Genomic DNA, 22,798 nt, shown 5'->3' with positions numbered 1-22,798 from the left:
ATTCGATCCAGCAAACTTTCGGTTACTGGCCCAACGCTCTAACCACTACCTGCCGCCCAGAACTCAGTTAGATCTGTCTGAGCTTTGATCAACGCTGGAAGAAATATTTAGATGTTGATCCGTAATTGACTTTCTTTTGTGTACAAAATATATATTTGTCTTATTAATTTTTTCAAATTAGAAAGGATTACCGAGGTCTGGACTTCAATGCCATATGCAGCCTAGTTACGGCCATGATGACAGCTTGCGCATATAGATACAAGTTTGTCACTCCTGCAACACCTTTACGTTGGTGCGTAACGAAAGTATACTGAAGCCAGTGACTAAGCAACATTAAAATCCTCTATTGAGGGAAGAATGGAAAGACGCAGGGTGTTGAAGTTAAGTCTTAAACCGTACGTAAACGCCCTGGACGAGAGCTAGCATTTTTCCAATCCCCACATGACACATTGATTCATTATTTATTTCCTCTGCAGGATAAAGAAAGTATATTTGACGTGTCAAAATATATTTACAAACCAGTCTGAGTGACATTTCAGGGAGGACGAGAAGGTAGCCTAATTGTCTAGCTAACAACTAAGCAGCTATTTTGAACTAGGACTGGTCATTCATGTTGACAGTCAATGCACCTCAATTGCAAACACATTTTATTCACTAACAATTTTCACAGCCAGTGGTGTCCTGAAAGGTTTCGATCATCTGTTGTACCTGGTGTTGGATGGAACAATTGAATGCATGTGTGGTAAGGGATACAAACTCCTCTGACAATAGTCCTTGTCAGGGTGCTGAGGGATGTTATTTTTTACTAATGAAACACATCCCTCAGCACCCTGACGAGGACTACTAACAAAATACCAGTTTATGGGAAATGCATGCTGTTGAACTTACATTTTCCTCCAAGAGAGTGGCTGACTTATACTTTTCTTCTCCCTCCCCAGTCTCAGATGACCAATTCAAGCTGACAGAGACAACTGGGCTTAGCAGTGTGCAGAGGGACCTCTGTGGTGCTCATTTGCCCACAGGATGGCTTGGAGACCATTCCTAAAGCCCCTTCTTACAGCAGCAGGAGGGCTAGCTGGTAGCAGCAGCTCTGCCACCTCTCCTACAACAAACTATCAGGGGCTGCATCTCCAATTCATCTACACTGTACTGAAATGACAGGATCGGTGAAAGCTGTATGACAGATGACTACTGGAAATGGTTGTTGCTATTATTTGAATGCCGGTGACATGGTGAGTGGTGCTTGGCTGCTAATTATTAAATAAAATGATCTTATCCATATCTCATCATTAACCCCCTGTCCACTTTATCAGCTAACTGTTGTCTAGAAAGCATGCGCCAAAACCAGATTGGTCAAGTTTGCCATTAATCGCAACAGTTTTTGTAACAAAAACATCCATAAGAGTTGAAAATGTGACGGAAACCCATTTAACTAGTTTTTTTTTCAGTACATGATAACTTAACTGCAACAACAACGAAAAAAGTGCAGTCATCACACAGTTTTTTAAATCTGCAACGAGTATGTTTGATGGGAATACACCTCTGGTAGGAAAATGCACACATCGTTCTTATGCAGATTTTGTTTTTATGCGTCAATTCGATGGAAACCTAGCTACTGTTCCCAAATGTACATTTACAGTCTGTATGGTGACAAACATTTAAAATCAGGTGACTTCTTTTTGTTCTTATGCTCTTATCGACCTTCCCAGGACCAATGCACATTTTGGGAGATTCAGGGAGATTTTGGTGGCCCCCTCATGCGTTGTGAACCCTCTGGCCAGTGGTTTGTTGCCGGGGTGACCAGGTGGGGACATGGCTGTGGATGGACTGGTTTCCCAGGAGTCTACATGCGGGTCACTGCCATCAGGGAATGGATATCTAACTATCTGCCCTTTTGAGGCTATGGAAAAAAGGAGGAATTGAGACATCATACAATACTTGAGGACACAATGGGTTTTCTACTTTGCAGCCATCACTGGTATTTCTTGTGCGCTACTGGTCAAGGATGATGTATGCACTCCACCATCAACATCATGAAACTACCTGGAGATATCAGGAGATCCAGGTGAACTTTTGGACTAGTAAAATGGGGGTCTGTGGACATTTTACTAAAATATGCATATAAACATGTAGAAGTTGTGTATTTATTTTATCGTATTTGAGAAAGATTTCTGTGGGTTCAAAATGTTTATTTATTGACATTTACATTACTGTCATTTTTCATATGTGGCCAACCAGCTTTTTAATGTAAATTCTGTGGGCCAACCATCTAAAAGTTGGAAAAGATACATTTTTATAGCAGATGCTCAGGAACTGAGCCTTGCATGAAAGCATCTTTATGTAGTGTAGCTAGATCTACACTTCTGGAAGCAGTTCAGGTGCTACAAGAAATATGAACCAACGACACTGTTTCCTCCAGCATGAGAGAATATATATGAAATATGAACCAACGACACTGTTTCCTCCAGCATGAGAGAATATATATGAAATATGAACCAACGACACTGTTTCCTCCAGCATGGGAGAATGTATATGAAATATGAACCAACGACACTGTTTCCTCCAGCATGGGAGAATGTATATGAAATATGAACCAACGACACTGTTTCCTCCAGCATGGGAGAATGTATATGAAATATGAACCAACGACACTGTTTCCTCCAGCATGGGAGAATGTATATGAAATATGAACCAACGACACTGTTTCCTCCAGCATGGGAGAATGTATATGAAATATGAACCAACGACACTGTTTCCTCCAGCATGGGAGAATGTATATGAAATATGAACCAACGACACTGTTTCCTCCAGCATGGGAGAATGTATATGAAATATGAACCAACGACACTGTTTCCTCCAGCATGGGAGAATGTATATGAAATATGAACCAATGACACTGTTTCCTCCAGCATGGGAGAATGTATATGAAATATGAACCAACGACACTGTTTCCTCCAGCATGGGAGAATGTATATGAAATATGAACCAACGACACTGTTTCCTCCAGCATGGGAGAATGTATATGAAATATGAACCAACGACACTGTTTCCTCCAGCATGGGAGAATGTATATGAAATATGAACCAACGACACTGTTTCCTCCAGCATGGGAGAATGTATATGAAATATGCAAGGAATAAGTATTAAAAATAAGAAAATAAAGAAACAGAGCACAAATGCTTGATCGGAATTTATTTATTTACGTCTCACAAGTAAAAAAGGCCATTCCAGTCAGTCAAACACACTTCTGAGCAGCGGCACCCATCTTTAAGCACTCACAGGCCATTTATTTTTACTTCCTTACACAAATCAAAGGGATGAATGAAGGAGAGCTGTTCCCAGTAATCTGACAAACAAAGCCAGCCAGGTTCAAAACAGGTTCAATACAAAGTCAAAACAGGTTCAATACAAAGTCTGCACCACGGCAGATAGTGACAACTGGAACGCAAGTCTGACAATACTGTTTTGTTCTCGACACGCATTATGATATAGGATTGTTTAGCTGGTCCGAGTGCCTGGTTCACAATTATGAAAACAAACAAAAAATTGTTCCTCAGTTCTTCCACAGGGAAGAAACCAGGTTTAGCAAGGTGGTAAAAGAAGCCTTGCCTAATCCCATCAGGGAACTGGTGTTTCACCCACACTGACAGCCAGTAGCCAACTGAAGAATAGGTACCTGACACTGAACTTTTAGGGGACAGTTACAGAGAGTTTTACATTATAATTGCAGATATTTCCTTTTTAACATTATTAATTCATGACACTTAATAATAATAACAAAAAACAATAGAAGATATCCATTTGTTAAAATATCCTTTTAGTGAAAGGAAAATGTCCACTATCATTATTGCTGCCATTCACAGGGTCTCCAAACCTGTCCGTTAGGTGTTCTCACAGAAGTTTGTGTCATCATGCCACATACGCTCTTGCAGCCTCAGCCACTAACACCTTCCCTGACATATGTTTTGGCTTTGCAAAGGTGTGGCTGGCAGAATAGGACGATGTTCATATACGAGCTCTTTCCCTCTGTAGTCTGGAGTTGTAGGCACGGGACACAGTATTCCATGCATCCATATATCGATCCATGCACATAGCGATGCATTTCTGCAATAAACAGACAAATATATCAGTGAGCATTACCCAGTCCCACAGCATAATATTAGCATTTTCAAAAATGCACCTTATCTGAGGTTTGAAATTACACTTCATATACATATACCATCCCATCAATCTGCAAATAAAATACACTGGCATACCTGTTCAGAGTTGTCCAACGTGCCTCCAGGTTTGCCTATGCATTTCTTGAAACATTTGTCTGTCATTCTCTAGAACAAAGAAAAATGAAAAAAGTTGAACCCACCTTCATTTCAGTGAGCTAGAAAGTAATTCTCACCTCATAGTTCAGGCTCAACGACCTCTGACAGGGAGTTTAAGAAGATAGCAAGTTGAAGGCCGGCAATTACAATCATTAGCTGGATATGCCCAGTTTGGATATGGTCTATTGAGCCAACTAGCTAGCTAACTAACTGTTGCTTTTGCATTAGTTAGCTATATACCTGGATACAAACAATGTTAATATGTCTACTACATAGCCAGCTCAAAACAATTAAACGTTACCTGCAAGAGCTCTTGCGCATTAGCCACCGCAATCTGTACCTTTACTTGCTCCATGATTGTGCCGGTATCCATTTTACCGGACCCAGCACCTGATGAAAAATCGGAACCAAATCCGTCCATATCTAACTGCTATAATATTATCTTTAAGAAATTACACTGTAGCTAGTAATTACACGTGTTAGCTAATGTAAACACTTCGGAAAAATTGCCCTTGAAACGATATTGTTCAACCACGTGACTTCCTGTAATTGTGATTCCAACGTGGGGAATGTAGTTTTCAGTTCCCTGGACAGTTCAGTCCATACAAAATTGTAGTCTACACGAAGCGTGATCATTTTATCTTGATTCACTTATTTAAATAAAAACATAAATATAATATGTCTGAAATGTGTTTTGGCCCATCTAAAAGTTTGAGACACATGGGTGTGTTATATTCCAACACATAGATTTGACTGACACAATGTTTGTTCATTATGCAACAGAGGGAATAGCAGTCATTCAATCTTCTAGGTGTAACAATTGGGATAATGGGATGATACGTACCACGCATTTCTCATCCAGGGATTGAGGTAAGGTTTCCGAGCCATATTTTGCACCGGCTCCGTAGTGTCAAGCGTGTCTGACTCCAGTGCTACTGTAAGCAAAGCCTAGGCAGTTGTAAGCAAGCGTTGGGTCAAAATCTATTCTGGCTAGGGCCAGTTAGGTCATTATTTACTGTTTTTTTTTTCTTGTTCAGGTGTAGCCTGTTCACTAGGCAGCAGATTGTAAGCGGCATTTTGAGTAAAGCACCAACAGCAGTCACCCGGCTTCAGGCTCTGTACGGCAGCCACCTGGCCTTCCCCCGGGTGTCTTCCTTCCGCTCAGATCATTACAGGAACCCAGTGAGTAGCCCTGTGGGGAGCCCCCTCCTGCCTCACAAAACTGGTCCCCAGTAGCCACACCCTCTCCCCGCTGGCTGTTCCAGTGTTCCTTGACCAGTGGCAACAGGACCTTTGTCAGGAGCACGTGCTCTGGGGACTATTCCCAGGATAGTGTGGGATTAATGGGGAGCTCCAGGGTCCACCGCCGGAAGACTGCTGCCCATTCCTTCTTTCCTGACAGAGGTGGGCCCTTCTTGCCTGGCCTGCTTAAGAGGCCACTGGGCATGGTGGAAGTGCTACGCCAGCCACTTGGCCCTGATTGTGCTTAAGGCTTCTACAACTGCATTGGCAGGTGGAAGCTGGTACTGCAGCAATGATAAAGCCTGGCCAAAATTATCACTATTGCCCAAAGCAGAGTGATTGGAATCTTAAATAACAAACCATATATTGTGCAAAATGACCTTTTATTGTCTCAATGTTTATCTAAATGAATGGGGGGGGGGGAAGTCACATTGGTCACTCCTGCTATGAAAATGTTTTATATTGAAATTAATAAAGATTACTATGTACGTTCAATAGTGTTAAATGTTGTTCTTCTTTCCCTTGATATGCCCACTATGAACTTTTCTAAAATCCTTCCCAGAATATACAATGAAATCTCAGTACATTAATATTCTGGGGTAAAAACAATTGGGTTGCATTCCTGCCTATAGGTGTCTTGAGCAGTTATCTGAACTTTCCTCGCATAACTTCTAACGTATGCATCTCCATAGGGATAGCGTTGTCAAAATAACATTGCCACCATAGCCTTTGTGTCAAGCACCATACCCCTCTAGTGAAGACGCAGGCACGGGGAATGTTTTACAAAGATTTAAGTATTGTTTTTCAGTCACATTATCCCTGAAGTAGGAAAAGTAGCTAGTGACACTGCCAAGCTATTAACTTTGTCTTTTTCCAAATAAATGAAGTAAATATTGTATAAATAAGTAATTTATTAATGTAGCAGACAGACTGGTCTGTTGCTAAAAAAAAAACTTCCCTCATTGAATCAAAATACCACTTCTCAGAAAATATTTTCTTAAATGAACAGAGCAACACACGTTTGACAGTTCAGAGGCAAAACTGTTCCCGTGTTAAAGCACAGGTACAATGATCACAAAAGGAACAGTTTAAGCTGCACAATCATGCAGTTGTACTGAAAGACACAGCAGACATAACACAATACTTTTAGCCACCTGATGATTTAAGCCAACACAATATATAATGACTAAGCAAAACAGTACACTATTATTATGAGAGCACAAGGCATGATTTCCCCTGCTTTTGACCCTACTGGAATGTCACATCTATGTAGCATCTTCTATAATGCAAGAGTGAGTGTACTGTAAGAGTGACGCAAACTTCAATGTTGCATAGACTTTGCTTCTCTGAAGCAAATATTGACGCCAACAAGAGGCTAATGTATGTCTTAGATTAACCATTAAAATGTCATGCTTACATGGGATACGTGTAGAGTAAGTACACTCCCCGAAAATAACCTCAAGCACTTTAAATTTAATTGTCACTTTAAAAAAAACTTTGTTAGTGCAGAATGACTGAAACGTGTATACTATATAGTCAAATGCATGGGATGCAGTAGAACCTAGCCTTGCATGTGCGACAGATGTACTTTCTGAACTCTGACCTTCTCAACACTTTTTGACATTTGAACACTGAGCTTAACATGAGGTCATTTTTACACCATTTCCAAATATTACAGTACAAAAATACAGCAGTTAAAACAACAGAAACTGATGTCAAATGGACACCTGGTTATTGTCTGGTTAAGATGTGGAATCAAGGCAGATTAGTTTCCCTTTATTTGGTTAAACCAAAGGCTTCATAACGTGTCAAGCAGTTCCCCCATGTGACATCATGTTAACTTGTAAGTTATCTGCAGAGTATAAAGAACTACTTAGAGCACAATCTATTTGAGATTTTTTTTTTAAATTCAATAACATGCAGATGTTTTGAAATGACTCATGCCTCTACTTCAAGTACCACCCTCTTCTAGAACCTCTTCACTAACCTAACTCTTCTCAGGGGCCTTGTACTATACAGTTGTTCCAAACACTATCTCATCCAGCTCCTGGTCATCCTCACTGAGAGAGAAGTCTTTGTGGTTAGAGATGCGGTTGGGACTGCAGTTTGACTCCCCGTCTGTGAGGGATGTTTTGACAGTGGGTTCACCCATCCCCATCACTGGCCCAAGTCTTTCTGCCTCAGCCATATGGAACAGCATACTGTCTAGTAAAGGCCTGCTCTTACAGATGTTGTCCAGGAGCTGGCAGCGATGTTGCAACTGGCCTATCATAGCATCCTTCTCCTTGACCATGTTCTGAAACCTCTGGATGGTGTCCTCTGACTTGCACAGCTTCTCGTGGAGGTAGTAAATCTCTCTAGAGAAAAGTTAGATAAAAAGGGAAATCGATGATTCGATGATAAACTATCAGCAAATCTTTCTGCAGTCTCGGCCACACAATCCAAATATGAAACAACAATAGTTGGTAAATGAAAGGGGAGCTGTGGCAATGCCTGAAGAGACAACACCTCCATCACTTACTTATTCTTGGCCTCGGTGATCTCCTGGGTAGCAGCCCTCAGTTGCTCGTCCTTCCTGATGAGACTCTCCGCTTGCTCCCTCACGGTGTTCTCTGCTGCCTCGAGCCGCTGCTCCAGTTCTGCTACCCGCCTGTGCACCGCGGCCAGGTGTGCGTTCGCCTCCCGAATTTGTACCGGTGACGGCGAGGACATGTCACATGAGGAATATGACACGACCTAAAAGTAAATTTACACTAGCTCACCGTAGAAGACTGATCGTGACTATTGACTCATTGCTCGTGAACAAGCATTTCACCGGAGGGCTGGTGTTTACTCTTCCTGCCATGGCTGCACTTTCTTCAGCGTTTGGTATAGGTCCTCCTAGTTCGGTAAACAACTGTACAATTGCACCAAAAAACATTGTTCCGTGTCCAGAAAAAACTGCTTGATGATGCTATGCTAAAAACCAAAACAGCAAGCTAACTAGTTAACCAGCTACAGTACCGAAACGTCATCCTACGATATATCTAATATCTGAAACCCATGAGAAACGTAACAATACATATAATTCCATGTAATAATTACGAACAACATGACTCGTGCAATCTAATAGTTCGTTGTCTGCACTGTTTTGATATAAAAGGCTGGATAATTTCAATGAACTTCGCAACAGTTTTGTAACCTGTGGCTTAAACTTCGCCCCGGAATGAGTCACTAGTTATTTTTTCTTCTTCTTTTAAGTTTTATGGCAGACTACACATCTTGGTGTATTGCCGCCATCTACTGTACGGGGTATTGAAACAAAAAATACAAAAAAAAAAAAATCGAACAGCCATCGCAGTCACATCCCTACACAGGCTCAGGTACCTGTAAGGACAGAGCATTGATTGACAGGATTCCTTGTAATGCCTCTGCAGAAAAATCCTTGAGCCCCCCTTAAAACGCTAAAACCACACTCACAATGATACCTATTTTCACATATTTCCTCTCCGTTTGCACTGTGCAGTTGATAACCAAAGTAAATAAATGCTACAATGTCCACCTTCTTAACATGCAACATGTCAGGATCCCTCTGTTGACAATGAATATCATTTTCTGCCTCTACTCCTACAACCATTACTTCTTCATCTTCACACCTTTCTTCCACTGTTCTCAACACCTCTGGATTATTCTTGCCACCTTTGTCTCCTTCACCCTAACAGCACACTTCCGAAACGGGTGCATGTTCGCAACCACAATTGCAGCATTTAAGCTCAGCTGGCATATTTTTACATTTGAAATTTTAGTCATTTAGCATACGCTCTTATCCAAAGCGACTTACAGTTAGTGCATTCATCTTAATATAGCTAGGTGGGACAACCACATATCACAGGCATAGAAAGTACATTTTTCCTCAATAACGTAGCTATCAGGAAAGTTAGAGCTAGAAGGGGGGGTCAAGTGCAAATGCTGTTTTATTTATATTTTGGGGGGGTGGGAGGATGAGGAGGATGAGGAGGATTATTTAAGATACTGTTTGAAGAGGTAGGGTTTCAGATGTTTTCGGAAGATGGGTAGGGACTCTGCTGTCCTAGCTTCAGGGGGAAGCTGGTTCCACATTTGGGGTGCCAGGACAGAGAAGAGCTTGTACTGGGCTGAGTGGGAGCTGCCCTCCCGTAGGGGTGGGAGGGCCAAGAGACCTGAGGTAGCAGAACGGAGTGCTCGGGTTGGGGTGTAGGGTTTGAGTATAGCCTGAAGGTAGGGAGGGACAGTTCCTCTTGCTGTTCCGTAGGTAAGCATCATGGCCTTGTAGTGGATACGAGCTTCAACTGGAAGCCAGTGGAATGTGGGGAAAAGCGGGGTGACATGAGAGAATTTGGGAAGGTTGAAAACTAGGCGGGCTACTGCGTTCTGGATAAGTTGCCGGGATTTTGTGAAACAAGCGAGGAGCTCAGCCAACAGCGAGTTGCAGTAGTCCAGACGGGAGAGGACAAGTGTCTGGAGGAGCATATAATACTCCTCCCATCTACATACACCTGACATGACCAAATAATTTACATTTCTCACACTGTATGGGTTTGGGCATACACGTGAGAAGGAAGAGAATGGATGGAATGGGCTTCCGCACTCCATCTACCATGCGGGGCAGTCATTGTGCACCAACCACAATACAATTCTATACAAATATCCTTTGCACATTTACTTCTAGCGCAACCCCAGAGATAACACCCTTGATAGGCGCCCTGCTTTGAAGATCCACACAGGACACATTTCAACTCACCATCTTCTTGAGGCACAGAGCACACTCCTTCTGTTCCAACACACAAAAAAACTAAATAAGGCCACCCTTTTGTTATTCTCATCGACGCCACCTCATCCAACACATCCATGATTTTAAGAGACTTCAAACAGATCTCCCAGGTAACATCAATCGAAAACCCTTATTCCAACCAAAAAATAATCAGAATTAGGTTTGGATTTACTAGTTTCCACTACCACTTTAATTATCTTATTTCCTTTCCAATTCTTCTCACTCTCGCCTCCACTCGACACGCCATCTGATTAAAACAGAACATCCGCTTCCGCCATTTCAGCATCTTCAAACGACCAGCGCCACATCTTCTTCCCCATATTCTACCAGTTGCATGTTACACACCTCCCCCTCCGTCCTTCTTTCTTCGATGAGGTTTAACGGCAGTTGGCATCCAATAAATGTTGCATTACCGCCACCTACTAGACTGGAATATAACTCCCTTACACTTTGCTTAAAAAAAACAATTAAAATATATATTTTTTATATCAACAAAAAAAGAATACAACAAATACCCGACTACACTCACACAAACTATTAATAAATACCATGCTCCACTATTTACATTTATTTAGTCCTGAAAGGATGGGCCACCACAACATAACACATCCTGTAACTCTTCTGATGTCAAGTCTCGCACACCCAAATACCTCTCTGCAGATGCTACCACAACCTCAATTTTTTGCGACTTACGTTCCATCCCTGCAGTACAGTTGAGAACCATTACTATAAATGCCAAAAATCCAATCTTACTGAAACATATATCACTTGTTGGTTCATCCCTCTGTACTGGTACAGATCTACTACTCACACCACTCCTCTCAGGATCCCTCCCCCTTGACCCATCTTCCTCTACTTTCTTCACTGCCTCAGCATATGACAACTTCTGCACTACTCTAACCCTGGAAACCTCAACCTGCCTCTCTCGCACAGGACATTTCTGATCCCAGCCCCATGGGCACCCCTACAATTAACACTTACCACTACTTTCCCCAATGCTACACATTTATTTGTCTCATGCCCTTCTGTACACTTCTCACACCTAGGAACCTCCCTCCTACACACTGCTGCCACATTGCCATAAGCTTGATACCTGTAATAATGTAATGTAGTCGGCACAAAAGCTTGTACAGGATAACTTATATATCCTAACATCACTTTGTCGGGCAAAGACAACATCAAAACTCAAAAGAACAGACAATGACTAATCTGTTTCTCCACTCACACCACCCTGTATGCGTCGCACACAACGACGAACATCACAAACACCAGGAATCTTCCCCTTCAGTTAGTCAGCTTTAACATTTACCACTACCCCAGTAATCACTCCTTTTAATGGCACCCTTTCCTTAAGAACAAAACAATTCACATCTCTTGCCCCTGTAACAGTATAACTTTAGACCGTCCCCTCGCCCCGACACGGGCACGAACCAGGGACCTTCTGCACACATCAACAACGGTCGCCCACGAAGCATCATTACCCATCGCTCCACAAAGGCCGCGGCCCTTGCAGAGCAAGGGGCAACACTACTTCTAGGTTTCAGAGCAAGTGACGTAACTGATTGAAACGCTATTAGCGCGTACCCGCTAACTAGCTAGCCATTTCACATCCGTTACACCCCCATTCGTTTAACACGGAGCGCCTGCTCCCTCTGACCAGCAGAAACACAAACAATTAACACAAGACCGCTTCAAATCAAATCAAATTTTATTGGTCACATACACATGGTTAGCAGATGTTAATGCGAGCGTAGCGAATTGCTTGTGCTTCTAGTTCTGACCATGCAGTAATATCTAACAGGTAATCTAACAATTTCACAACAAGTGTAAAGGAATGAATAAGAATATGTACATATAAATATATGGATGAGCGATGGCCGTGTGGCATAGGCAAGATGCAGTAGATGGTATAGAATACAGTATATACATATGAGATGAGTAATGTAGGGTATGTAAACATTATATAAAGTGGCATTGTATAAAGTGACTAGTGATACATTTATTACATCCAATTTTTTATTATAGAGTGGCTAGAGATTGGAGTCAGTATGTTGGCAGCAGCCACTCAATGTTAGTGATGGCTGTTTAACAGTCTGATGGCCTTAAGATAGAAGCTGTTTTTCGGTCTCTCGGTCCCAGTTTTGATACACCTGTACTGATCTCGCCTTCTGGATGATAGCGGGGTGAACAGGCAGTGGCTCGGGTGGTTGTTGTCCTTGATGATCTTTTTGGCCTTCCTGTGACATCGGGTGGTGTAGGTGTCCTGGAGGGCAGGTAGTTTGCCCCCGGTGATGCGTTGTGCAGACCTCACTACCCTCTGACAAGCCAAATTTCTACAGCCTCCTGAGGTTGAAGAGGCGCTGTTGCGCCTTCTTCACCACTCTGTCGGTGTGGGTTGACCATTTCAGTTTGTCCGTGATGTGTACGCAGAGGAACTTAAAACTTTCCACCTTCATCCCCTACTGTCCCGTCGATGTGGATAGGGGGGTACTCCCTCTGCTGTTTCCTGAAGTCCACGATCATCTCCTTTGTTTTGTTGACGTTGAGTGTGAGGTTATTTTCCTGACACCACACTCCGAGGGCCCTCACCTCCTCCCTGTAGGCCGTCTCGTCGTTGTTGGTAATCAAGTCTACCACTGTTGTGTCGTCTGCAAACTTGATGATTGAGTTGGAGGCGTGCATGGCCACGCAGTCATGGGTGAATAGGGAATATAGTAGAGGGCTGAGAACGAACCCTTGTGGGACCCCAGTGTTGAGGATCAGCAGGGTGGAGGTGTTGTTTCCTACCATCACCAGCTCGGGACGGCCCGTCAGAAAGTCCAGGACCCAGTTGCACAGGGCAGGGTCGAGACCCAGGGTTTCGAGGCTTAATGACGAGTTTGGAGGGTAAATGCTGATCTGTAATCGATGAACAGCATTCTTACATAGGTATTCCTCTTGTGCAGAAGGGTTAGGGCAGTGTGATTGCAATTGCGTCGTCTGTGGACCTATTGGGGCGGTAATGAAATTGGAGTGGGTCTAGGGTGTCAGGTAGGGTGGAGGTGATATGATCCTTGACTAGTCTCTCAAAGCACTTCATGATGACAGAAGTGAGTGCTACGGGCGATAGTCATTTAGCTCAGTTACCTTAGCTTTCTTGGGAACAGGAACAATGGTGGCCCTCTTGAAGCATGTGGGAACATGAGACTGGGATAGGGATTGATTGAATATGTCCGTAAACACACCACCCAGCTGGTCTGCGCATGCTCTGAGGACGCGGCTAGGGATGCTGTCTGGGCCGGCATGCCGTCTGGGCCGGTTAACACATTTAAATGTTTTACTCACTTTGGCTGCAGTGAAGGACAGCATGCAGGTTTTGGTAGCGGGCCGTGTCAGTGGCACTGTATTGTCCTCAAAGCGAGCAAAAAAGTTGTTTAGTTTGTCTGGGAGCAAGACGTCGGTGTCCGCGACGGGGCTTTTTGTAATCCGTGATTGACTGTAGACCCTGCCACATACGTCTCGTGTTTGAGCTGTTGAATTGTGACTCTACTTTGTCTCTATAGCTTGTTTGATTGCCTTGCGGAGGGAATAGCTACACTGTTTGTATTCAGTCATGTTTCCGGTCGCCTTGCCATGATTAAAAGCAGTGGTTCGCGCTTTTAAGTTTTGCACAAATGCTGCCATCAATCCACGGTTTCTGGTTGGGGAAAGTTTTAATAGTCACCGTGGGTACCACATCACCGATGCACTTGCTAATAAACTTGCTCACCGAATCAGCGTATACATCAATGTTGTTGTCTGAGGCTATCTGGAACATATCCCAGTTCACGTGATCGAAGCAATCTCGAAGCGTGGAATGAGATTGGTCGGACCAGCGTTGAGCAGACCTGAGCATGGGCATTTCCTGTTTTAGTTTCTGTCTATAGGCTGGGAGCAACAAAATGGAGTCGTAGTCAGATTTGCTGAAAGGAGGGCGAGGGAGGGCTTTGTATGCGTCGCAGAAGTTAGAGTAGCAATGATCCAGAATGCTGCCAGCCCGGGTTGCGCATTCGATATGCTGATAAAATTTTGGGAGCCTTGTTTTCAGATTAGCTTTGTTAAACTCCCCAGCTACAATAAATGCAGCCTCAGGATATGTGGTTTCCAGTTTACAGAGTCTAATGAAGTTCTTTCAGCTCACCGATTCCACAGCACCCAACTCTGTTTTCACCTACCCTGAAACCTCAAATGGATCAGCCAAAAGGCAAGGGTCCAGTTTTTCTAAAAACTTCACTACTGTCACAGTCATCTTTATCCTGACCCCCAGTGCACGCCTCGGGCTCCGATAACTTCACCATATCTACCACCTCTGATACTTTGCCCTAATTCACTTCCATTTCTCCTCCTGTCTTCATCTCACTCTGCTTACACTTTCTACCATTCTTATTGAACAAACCGTCTCCCTTTTTTCTGCCATTTTTAACCGACTCGAGCTCACCCTCTTCCTCTTATACCTCCTCTGCCTCTCTTTTCCCCTCCATTCCTCCTTATGATAATACTGCACTTCTCTTGATGCATATTGTTCTCGCCTTGTCAAGGGACGCCATTCAACCGGCTGTCACAATCTCCGTACAATCAGCACGAACCCCCCAGGATGTAGCGCTCAACAGTACATCCCACTTGTAAAGCAGGTGGTTCGTCTTGATGTTCTTCTTTATCAATAGCTTCCGCGACGCTTCTCCATTTCAAACAAGCGCGCTCTCTTTCTCACATCTGACGTAATCACGTGATCCTCCATCCTTCCTGCTGCCTCAGCCGTCGCTAGTGTTGACAGCATTACAGACCATTTAGAAATAGGTTGTCAATGTGAGATGGTTTTTTATTTATTATGTAGCTAATAACACATTTAAAAGTAATTGTATATTAAACGTATAAAAATCCAATTTGTCGACAAAGTACTATTTATTAATCAAAGCTGTATCAGAGGCGGCAGAAGGCAGCAGTCAATGGCTCTGGATGAAGAGGAAAGACCCCAGCTGGGCCCCGAAGTGAGAGGGCCAGGAGGTATGCGGTCAACAATGCTTGACTCAGGGAGGAAGACGCCCCTGCCATGCATAGTCCCATGGGATGTTGGCTATCAACAACAAGGCAACTCCTATGACTAATTGGGAATGGGACGCAAGCGTAGGATTGATCACCCTGTCGCTGGCCGCCTTTGGGGAGGGTGTATAGTGTGAAAGGCCGAAACACCCTAGGAACCAAAGGTACACTACTGACGATGCGCTCCCCAAATTTCACCAGTCTCACTGTTCATGAACTCTTGGAAGTGCTTGCACAAAGGATAGTAACATCTCATCCTGTGTTCTTGGAATCTATAGAATGTTTGTTTGATTATAATAAAGTTTTACAATATCAATTCTCGTCTTCATATTTTTTTAATCTCGCGATGTTTCACCACTCCGTGTCCTTCATGTGAAATCCAAAATGGGTTATTGGGATCTGCAAGAGGGTAAGGATTGTGTCGAGAAAACATGGATCACCACCAAATTAGGCACAGCTCTAGGTAAGTCGTACACAAAGGAAAACATTATGGAAGTTAGCTAGTTAACTGTTGGTAAAGAGCGGTAACACTAACTAGCCATAACATAGTTAGCTCCCAATGCCATGCTAGCTCTGCTAACATACTAGCAAGTAACGTTAATGTGTTGTTTTTAACTAATGGAACGTCAGTTAACGTTGTTAGGTTAGGCAGTTGTTTAGCCAGCATCTGCTGTAAGACAGTACAGCTAACTAGGACATTAAACATTGGAATTTGAACGAGGTTTACCAGTTAGTTAGCAAGCTAATCATTGCTAACGTTCTTGTAGCTAAATACTTGACAAGTAAGTAAGTAGTTAGCTAGTCAACTCTGTACACAGTAGTCTAACATCCTATTTTTTTTTTTTACACACAGGTTTGGTGGGTTCAGCCTATCACATTGTGGCATTCCAGCCTGATTCTGCAATCCAAGCTGTTCAGAGGGCCACAAATGGCACAGTAACCATGGGTATGTGTCTCTAGTCTCATACACAGCAGTAATAATAATAGCCTTGCTTACTGCCATGAAGATATCATGATTACACCTGAAATCTGAATATGCAGCTACCCCTCCTAGATCAGTAGCCAATAGTGTTCAGGCTATGATCTAAAAGGCAACACTGATCCTATATCAGCACTCCTACTCTGAGACACTGTGAATATGGGCCCAGGTCCCCCCCATCCATGTAATCTTATACATTGTGATCGCACAACTGATCCTACTAGTAGAGGATTTGTAGATATGGGCCCAGGTCAAAATGCTGCAATTCACCTAATATTGCACCTGAGTCTCTATAGTTTCCTTGTGTGAGTGATGGTGAAAGTGTGCTGTTTGATCTTAGTGTTTCAGTGGTGATAAGAAACAGGTTTCTGTGATCAGATGTTTGTTTTAAGGACGAGTAAACAACATACAGTTAAGGTGGGTTTATGCTAGTCTGGGTACCAATCTTTTTAGCTAACTTTCCACTCCTTGCCACTCCTGTCATTTGCCAAAGAGACTGGCCTTTTGGCAATCTCAATGTTCAATATGCAGCCGGATTTACGGCGCAGTTGCTGATTTGGTAGTTGGAAACCACATGCAATTTTTCCATTAAATGTTATGGAACATGGGTGGTGCGTACAATTATAACATTTTAAGAATATCAATAAACAATACCGTTATTACCTGCTGCAGTCATTCTCTTGTGAGAAGGCAGTGTCATATTGTTCAAAGTGGCTAGAGAGGACTCAAATCAAAATCATCAAATTTTATTTGTCACATACATGTTTAGCAGATGCTATTGCGGGTGTAGCAAAATGCTTGTGTTTCTAGCTCCAACAGTGCAGTAATATCTAACACTTTCACAACAATGCACACATCTAAAGTAAAGGAATTATAAATATTTGGATGAGCAATGTCAGTGGCATAGACTAAAAGATACAGTAGGATAGAATACAGTATATAATTATGAGATGAGTAATGCAAAATATTAGGGATGCACGATATATCGGTAAGCATATTGGAATCGGCCGATATTAGCTAAAAATGGCCGATGTCTAGTTTAACGCTTATGTGCAAAACCGATGTCAAAGCTGACGTGCATACCTACAGTTGAAGTCGGAAGTTTACATACACTTTGGTTGGAGTCATTAAAACGTGTTTTTCAACCACTCCACAAATGTCTTGTTAACAAACTATAGTTTTGGCAAGTCGGTTAGGACATTACTGTGTGCATGACACAAGTTATTTTTCCAACAATTGTTTACAGACAGATTATTTCACTTATAATTCACTGTATCACAATTCCAGTGGGTCAGAAGTTTGCATACACGGAGTTGACTGTGCCTTTAAACAGCTTGGAAAATTCTAGAAAATTATGTCATGGCTTTAGAAGCTTCTGATAGGCTAATTGACATAATTTGAGTCAATTGGAGGTGTACTTGTGGATGTATTTCAAGGCCTACCTTCAAACTCAGTGCCTCTTTGCTTGACATCATTAGAAAATCAAAAGAAATCAGCCAAGACCTCAGAATAAAAATTGTAGACCTCCACAACTCTGGTTCATCCTTGGGAGGAATTTCCAAACGCCTGAAGGTACCACGTTCATCTGTACAAACAATAGTACGCAAGTATAAACACCATGGGACCACACAGCCGCCATACCGCTCAGGAAGGAGACGTGTTCTGTCTCCTAGAGATAAACGTACTTTGGTGCGAAACGTGCAAATCAATCCCAGAATAGCAGCAAAGGACCATGTGAAGATGCTGGAGGAAACGGGTGCAAAAGCATCTATATCTACAGTAAAACGAGTCCTATATCGACATAACCTGAAAGGCTGCCCAGCAAGGAAGAAGCCACTGCTCCAAAACCACCATTAAAAAAGCCAGACTACTATTTGCAACTGCACATGGGAACAAAGATCGTACTTTTTGTGAGAAATGGTCTGGTCTGATGAAACAAAAATAGAACTGTTTGGCCGTAATGACCATTGTTATGTTTGGAGGAAAAAGGGGGAGGCTTGCAAGCCGAAGAACACCATCCCAACTGTGAAGCACGGGGGTGACAGCATCATGTTGTGGGGGTGCTTTGCTGAAGGACAGACTGGTGCACTTCACACAATAGATGGCATCATGAGGAGTGAAAGTTTTGTGGATGTATTGAAGCAACATCTCAAGACATCAGTCAGGAAGTTAAAGCTTGGTCGCAAATGGGTCTTCCAAATGGACAATGACCCCAAGCATACTTCCAAAGTTGTGGCAAAATGGCTTAAGGACAACAAAGTCAAGGTATTGGAGTGGCCATCACAAAGCCCTGACCTCAATCTTTGCTGTTCCATTGCACAATTCATACATCTCCGCTGGCATCTCCAATGGCCTTTTCTCTTCATTCCTCTCTCTATTCCTTATATAGATTTTGAACCAGTAGCCTAGCCCAATTATTTATATATTTGAGGTGGTGGTGGTAAAAATGCAACAAACGGGAATCCTCTGTTCTTCCCGTGCCCAATGTTTATGTTTACAATGAAATGTATTATGTCAGAATGCCCATGTTAGGTTTCCATTCAAAACATTGGGCCAAATCAAATGTTGTGTGACCAATCAAATTTGATTTGGCCCAATGTTTGGTTTCCAATCAAATTTATGGATAAAGTTAGAACATTTTCCTATCAGTCTAATTTGCATAATATTGGATGATAACTATAAGGGGTTATTGAAAAGAGGTGACAACCAGGCAAGGTTTATGCCAGTGTAAGTCATTTTGTTGTTGTCTTTCCTTCCTTAACAGCTGCCTTGGGGGCGATTTTTGGAATGACCACTTGTCTAGCTGCACAGGCCCGGGATGCTCCTGATGACCCTGTGAACTACTTCATCGGAGGCTGTGCATCAGGAGTCTTTCTTGGAGCTCGTAGTGAGTATGCTATATATTACACAGTATGCTGAAGATCTGGGTTGCATTCAGTAGGAACAAACGGGAGCAAATGTTTCAAAACAAGGAAAATTAGTATTCTCATTGGGAACGTTTGGGTGGAACATCCTGTTTCAAAGCATTTTCTTCCAACATTTCATTCCAAAAAGCAGTAATTTCCCTTCAGCGCTTGTTAACTTCCCTATGCATTTCTAAGATGACTGGTTGTAAAAGCAATTGGCTCTACATAGTTACCATCTTATTGCTGTCATCTTTTAATCTCTACGCTCTTTGTAGGGCAGTGAACTTCTTCTCATCGCTAGATGTTTGCTCGAGATACCGAGGGGCAACAAAGATAATATCCGGCCTCTCCATATCTTTTCCACAAATAACATGTATTTTGTGTCTCTTTGATCTACAGCTCACAGTGCAATGACGGGCACGACGGCATGTATTGGGCTGGGGACACTGGCCATGTTCACCAAGGTGGGCAAGATGGAGGGCTGGAGATTAGCGGGACCACCGAGGATGTAAACAGCCTGAGGGGGAGACTATATATCGACATGTATATTGAATATTACTTGAATAAACTTGTGTAAAAGAGTGTAGTCTTAGTCTGTATCCTGCACCTCCTTGCTTTAGCCACAAGGTGGAGGCATTGGTGCAAATTGGCTGGGATGTTAGCCAATCAACTCCAATTTGCAATGGCCTCTTAATCAGTAATTTAGATCACAGTTAATCTGAGAATGACATCAGAAGGCATTAGTCTCCCAAGCAAACACATTTTAGAAACACTTTAAAATAAGTGCTGTGTTTCATGTTGGCTTACCCTTGCTTGATGTTTTGATAAACATGTAAATCTCTCTAGGACAAGGTGACTTGTATTTACCGGCCAAAAATGAAACGCTAATTAGCTGCTAATGTGACTATCATAAAGAACTACAAATGCCATGATGAGCTGGACAAGACTTTCAAATCAAGGCAAAGGTAAGAATCTCTCTATCTAATGTTAGAAAAGTTTTGACAATTCTGTGAATTGTGCAAGGTTTAAATTGACACAACCTGTTCGCAAAGGTGTCCGCTAGAGATGACATGCGGGGATTTGTAGTATTGCGTGATGTCTACTTTGATGCTAATTATCATTTTCGAATCAGAGTAAATGGAGCCGAATATATATATATATATATATATATATATATATATATATATTGATCAAAGTCACCGTGTCCGAGAGATTTACATGGTTATCAAAACATCACACCAGGTAAGCCTACACAACACAGCCCTTGTTTTAAATGTTTTTAAAATTCCCCATGGGAAAAATTAATATTGGAAAAAACAATTGGCACTGTTTGACCACTAGGTTTTATGGGTATTGTGGGGCTCTTGTAAAACATTTATTGCTTTTGTACACTGCTAAATTGGTGAATAACTGGTTGAGCAAATTCATTTTTAACTCATTCCTACACTGGTTGCCAACATCGGTGCAAAATAATGTCTTAGGGAAATGTGATGCAATTGTGATTGCCTAAAATGTATGAGAAAAAAATATATTTTTTTCCACTCTTAACTCTGGATTGGGCAAGGCAACCACTCTGGACACCTCAAATATAGACCTCATCAGGGTTGTTATTTTGCATCTGGATATCTTGGCTCTAGGTCAACGTCCACGGCGGTCTTAATTCTCACAATGTGTGAAAGAAATACCAAGAGATATATTAGGTGATATAGATTCAGTATGGATGTAGGGCTACAAGCCGGTCTCTTATTCTAGTAATGAAGGTTGTCTAAACAATGTACATCTGTGTCAGTGGAGGCTGCTGAGGGGAGGACAGCTCATAATAATGGAATGACATCAAACACATGGAAACCATATTTTATGTATTTGATACCATTCCATTGATTCCGCTCCAGTTATTACCATGAGCCCGTCCTCCCCAATTAAGGTGCCAACCTCCTGTGATCTGTGTCCCTTATGTTCTACAACCTTGGTTTTACAATGTATAGCAATTATACTAGAAGGGTATTAGATGACACAATAATTATTTACATGGTTTTAACAGTAGTAATAGACATTTTACTTTCTATCCCACTCTGCTTTCATTTAATTGAATGAAGGATGTTTGGCCTCTGGAAATATTTGATGTTTCTTTCAAAAGGCTCACCTGATTTATTAATTGGACAGGATTTTGAGGGGGAGCATTGGTAAATCACATACAGTTCTTTTGAGAGAATCCAATCAGGATTGACAGAGTTGTGTGTGTCAAGATGGAATGTGACCTTCCACATCATGCCATTCCCAGTCTGAGTCAGCTGTGACTCAGTGGTAGACCCTCACCACTCAATAGGGCCACCCTACATCCCCTCATCATACCTAAGTTCTGTTAGAATACTTTGACATGCTTCTGATGTTTTCCCACTACTCTTGAGTAGTTACTGATCTGACTTGGCTGGGATGGTGTAAGCAATGTAGTGGAATCCTTGCTGCTTCACCTACCTGGTACACTTGATCAGTTAGTAGCTTAGTCTTATGCTGGACCTTTCTCTCCATCCATCAATGCTTGGAAGTCAACTTCCTGTGACAGTCCCTGGAAAGGATCCCTGTAATCAATCTGTTCTATCTCCATTGGCACAAACATTTTCATTAACACAATGCAATCATACGTGTAAACAATTCATGGCTTCAAGTTTTTTTTGGTACTTTTCTCCCTAATTTCGTGATATCCAATTGGCTAAGTCTTGTCACATCGCTGCCACTCCCCTATGGACTCGGGAGAGGCGCAAGTCGAGAGCCATGTGTCCTCCAAAATATGACCCTGCCATGCCACACTGCTCGCTTAACCCGGAAGCCAGCCGCACCAATGTGTCAGCGGAAATGCCTTCCAGCTGGTGAATGAGTCAGCTTGCAGGCTCCTAGCCCGCCACAAGGTGTCGCTAGAGTGCAATGGGACAAGGAAATCCCGGCTGGCCAAACCCTCCCCTAACCCGGACGACACTAGGCCAATTGTTCGGCGCCTCATGGGTCTCCCGGTCACGGCCAGCTATGACACAGTCTGGGATCGAACCCGGGTCTGTAGTGATGCCTCGAGCACTGCGATGCAGTGCCTTAGACCGCTGCGCCACTCGGGAGGCCCCGGCTTCAAGGTTGACATATTTGTGTAGTCTAATTATTTACAGTGATGTGAAGTATCTTGCCTGTTGATCTGCATTGTTTTTAAGGCAGGTTATCCCTCAGTAGCTGAATCAGGCTAAGCATTCAGTCGGGTGGTCTGGCTCTGGCTGTGGGACGGTGTGGTGGGGGGAGGGCAGCAGAGGGGCTATAAAGGGGATCAAGCCCTTTCAGAATGCCCAATTACACATCACATGTTTGGCAGCCATTTCCCAAGCGTTGAGGGAAAACTAAAGCCTTGCACCTTGCTATTGGCATGTTGAAGAAGGCCTTCATGGTGTTCAACTTTTATTGATGTAACCTGCAAGTAAAGGAGCCTCCCACCAAACTGTATTTACAGGCAATTACTGTAAGTATTTGG

At 42.7% G+C, this 22,798-nt stretch overlaps 3 protein-coding genes and 1 long non-coding RNA gene across 4 annotated transcripts; 2 read left to right on the top strand and 2 right to left on the bottom strand.

The window, feature by feature from the left end:
- LOC120054741 lies at positions 1-3,165 on the top strand. The gene is made up of 3 exons (XR_005477633.1): positions 1-742; positions 939-1,232; positions 1,710-3,165. It is a non-coding gene; the product is annotated as an uncharacterized LOC120054741 (long non-coding RNA).
- Positions 3,166-3,177: 12 nt separating this feature from the next.
- Positions 3,178-4,845, bottom strand: LOC120054740 (mitochondrial import inner membrane translocase subunit Tim13). Its single transcript, XM_039002305.1, has 3 exons — positions 4,618-4,845; positions 4,257-4,325; positions 3,178-4,104 (listed from the first exon to the last, which is right to left on the bottom strand). The coding sequence occupies exons 1-3, from the start codon at positions 4,735-4,737 to the stop codon at positions 4,006-4,008; spliced, it is 288 nt and encodes a 95-aa protein (XP_038858233.1). The 5' UTR covers positions 4,738-4,845; the 3' UTR covers positions 3,178-4,005.
- A 1,604-nt stretch (positions 4,846-6,449) lies between these two features.
- On the bottom strand, positions 6,450-8,755 carry LOC120054739 (vimentin-type intermediate filament-associated coiled-coil protein-like). The gene is made up of 2 exons (XM_039002304.1): positions 8,080-8,755; positions 6,450-7,915 (listed from the first exon to the last, which is right to left on the bottom strand). The coding sequence occupies exons 1-2, from the start codon at positions 8,268-8,270 to the stop codon at positions 7,570-7,572; spliced, it is 537 nt and encodes a 178-aa protein (XP_038858232.1). The 5' UTR covers positions 8,271-8,755; the 3' UTR covers positions 6,450-7,569.
- A 6,976-nt stretch (positions 8,756-15,731) lies between these two features.
- LOC120054738 (NADH dehydrogenase [ubiquinone] 1 alpha subcomplex subunit 11-like) lies at positions 15,732-19,872 on the top strand. Its single transcript, XM_039002302.1, has 4 exons — positions 15,732-15,868; positions 16,259-16,351; positions 19,149-19,271; positions 19,690-19,872. The coding sequence occupies exons 1-4, from the start codon at positions 15,790-15,792 to the stop codon at positions 19,800-19,802; spliced, it is 408 nt and encodes a 135-aa protein (XP_038858230.1). The 5' UTR covers positions 15,732-15,789; the 3' UTR covers positions 19,803-19,872.
- The last annotated feature ends 2,926 nt before the right edge of the window (positions 19,873-22,798 follow it).

The sequence above is a fragment of the Salvelinus namaycush genome, chromosome 10, assembly GCF_016432855.1.
Source record: "Salvelinus namaycush isolate Seneca chromosome 10, SaNama_1.0, whole genome shotgun sequence".
NCBI classification, from domain to species: Eukaryota; Metazoa; Chordata; class Actinopteri; order Salmoniformes; family Salmonidae; genus Salvelinus; species Salvelinus namaycush.
The sequence above is the reverse complement of the archived record's forward strand: the minus strand, read 5'-3'. Positions and strand labels throughout refer to the sequence as shown.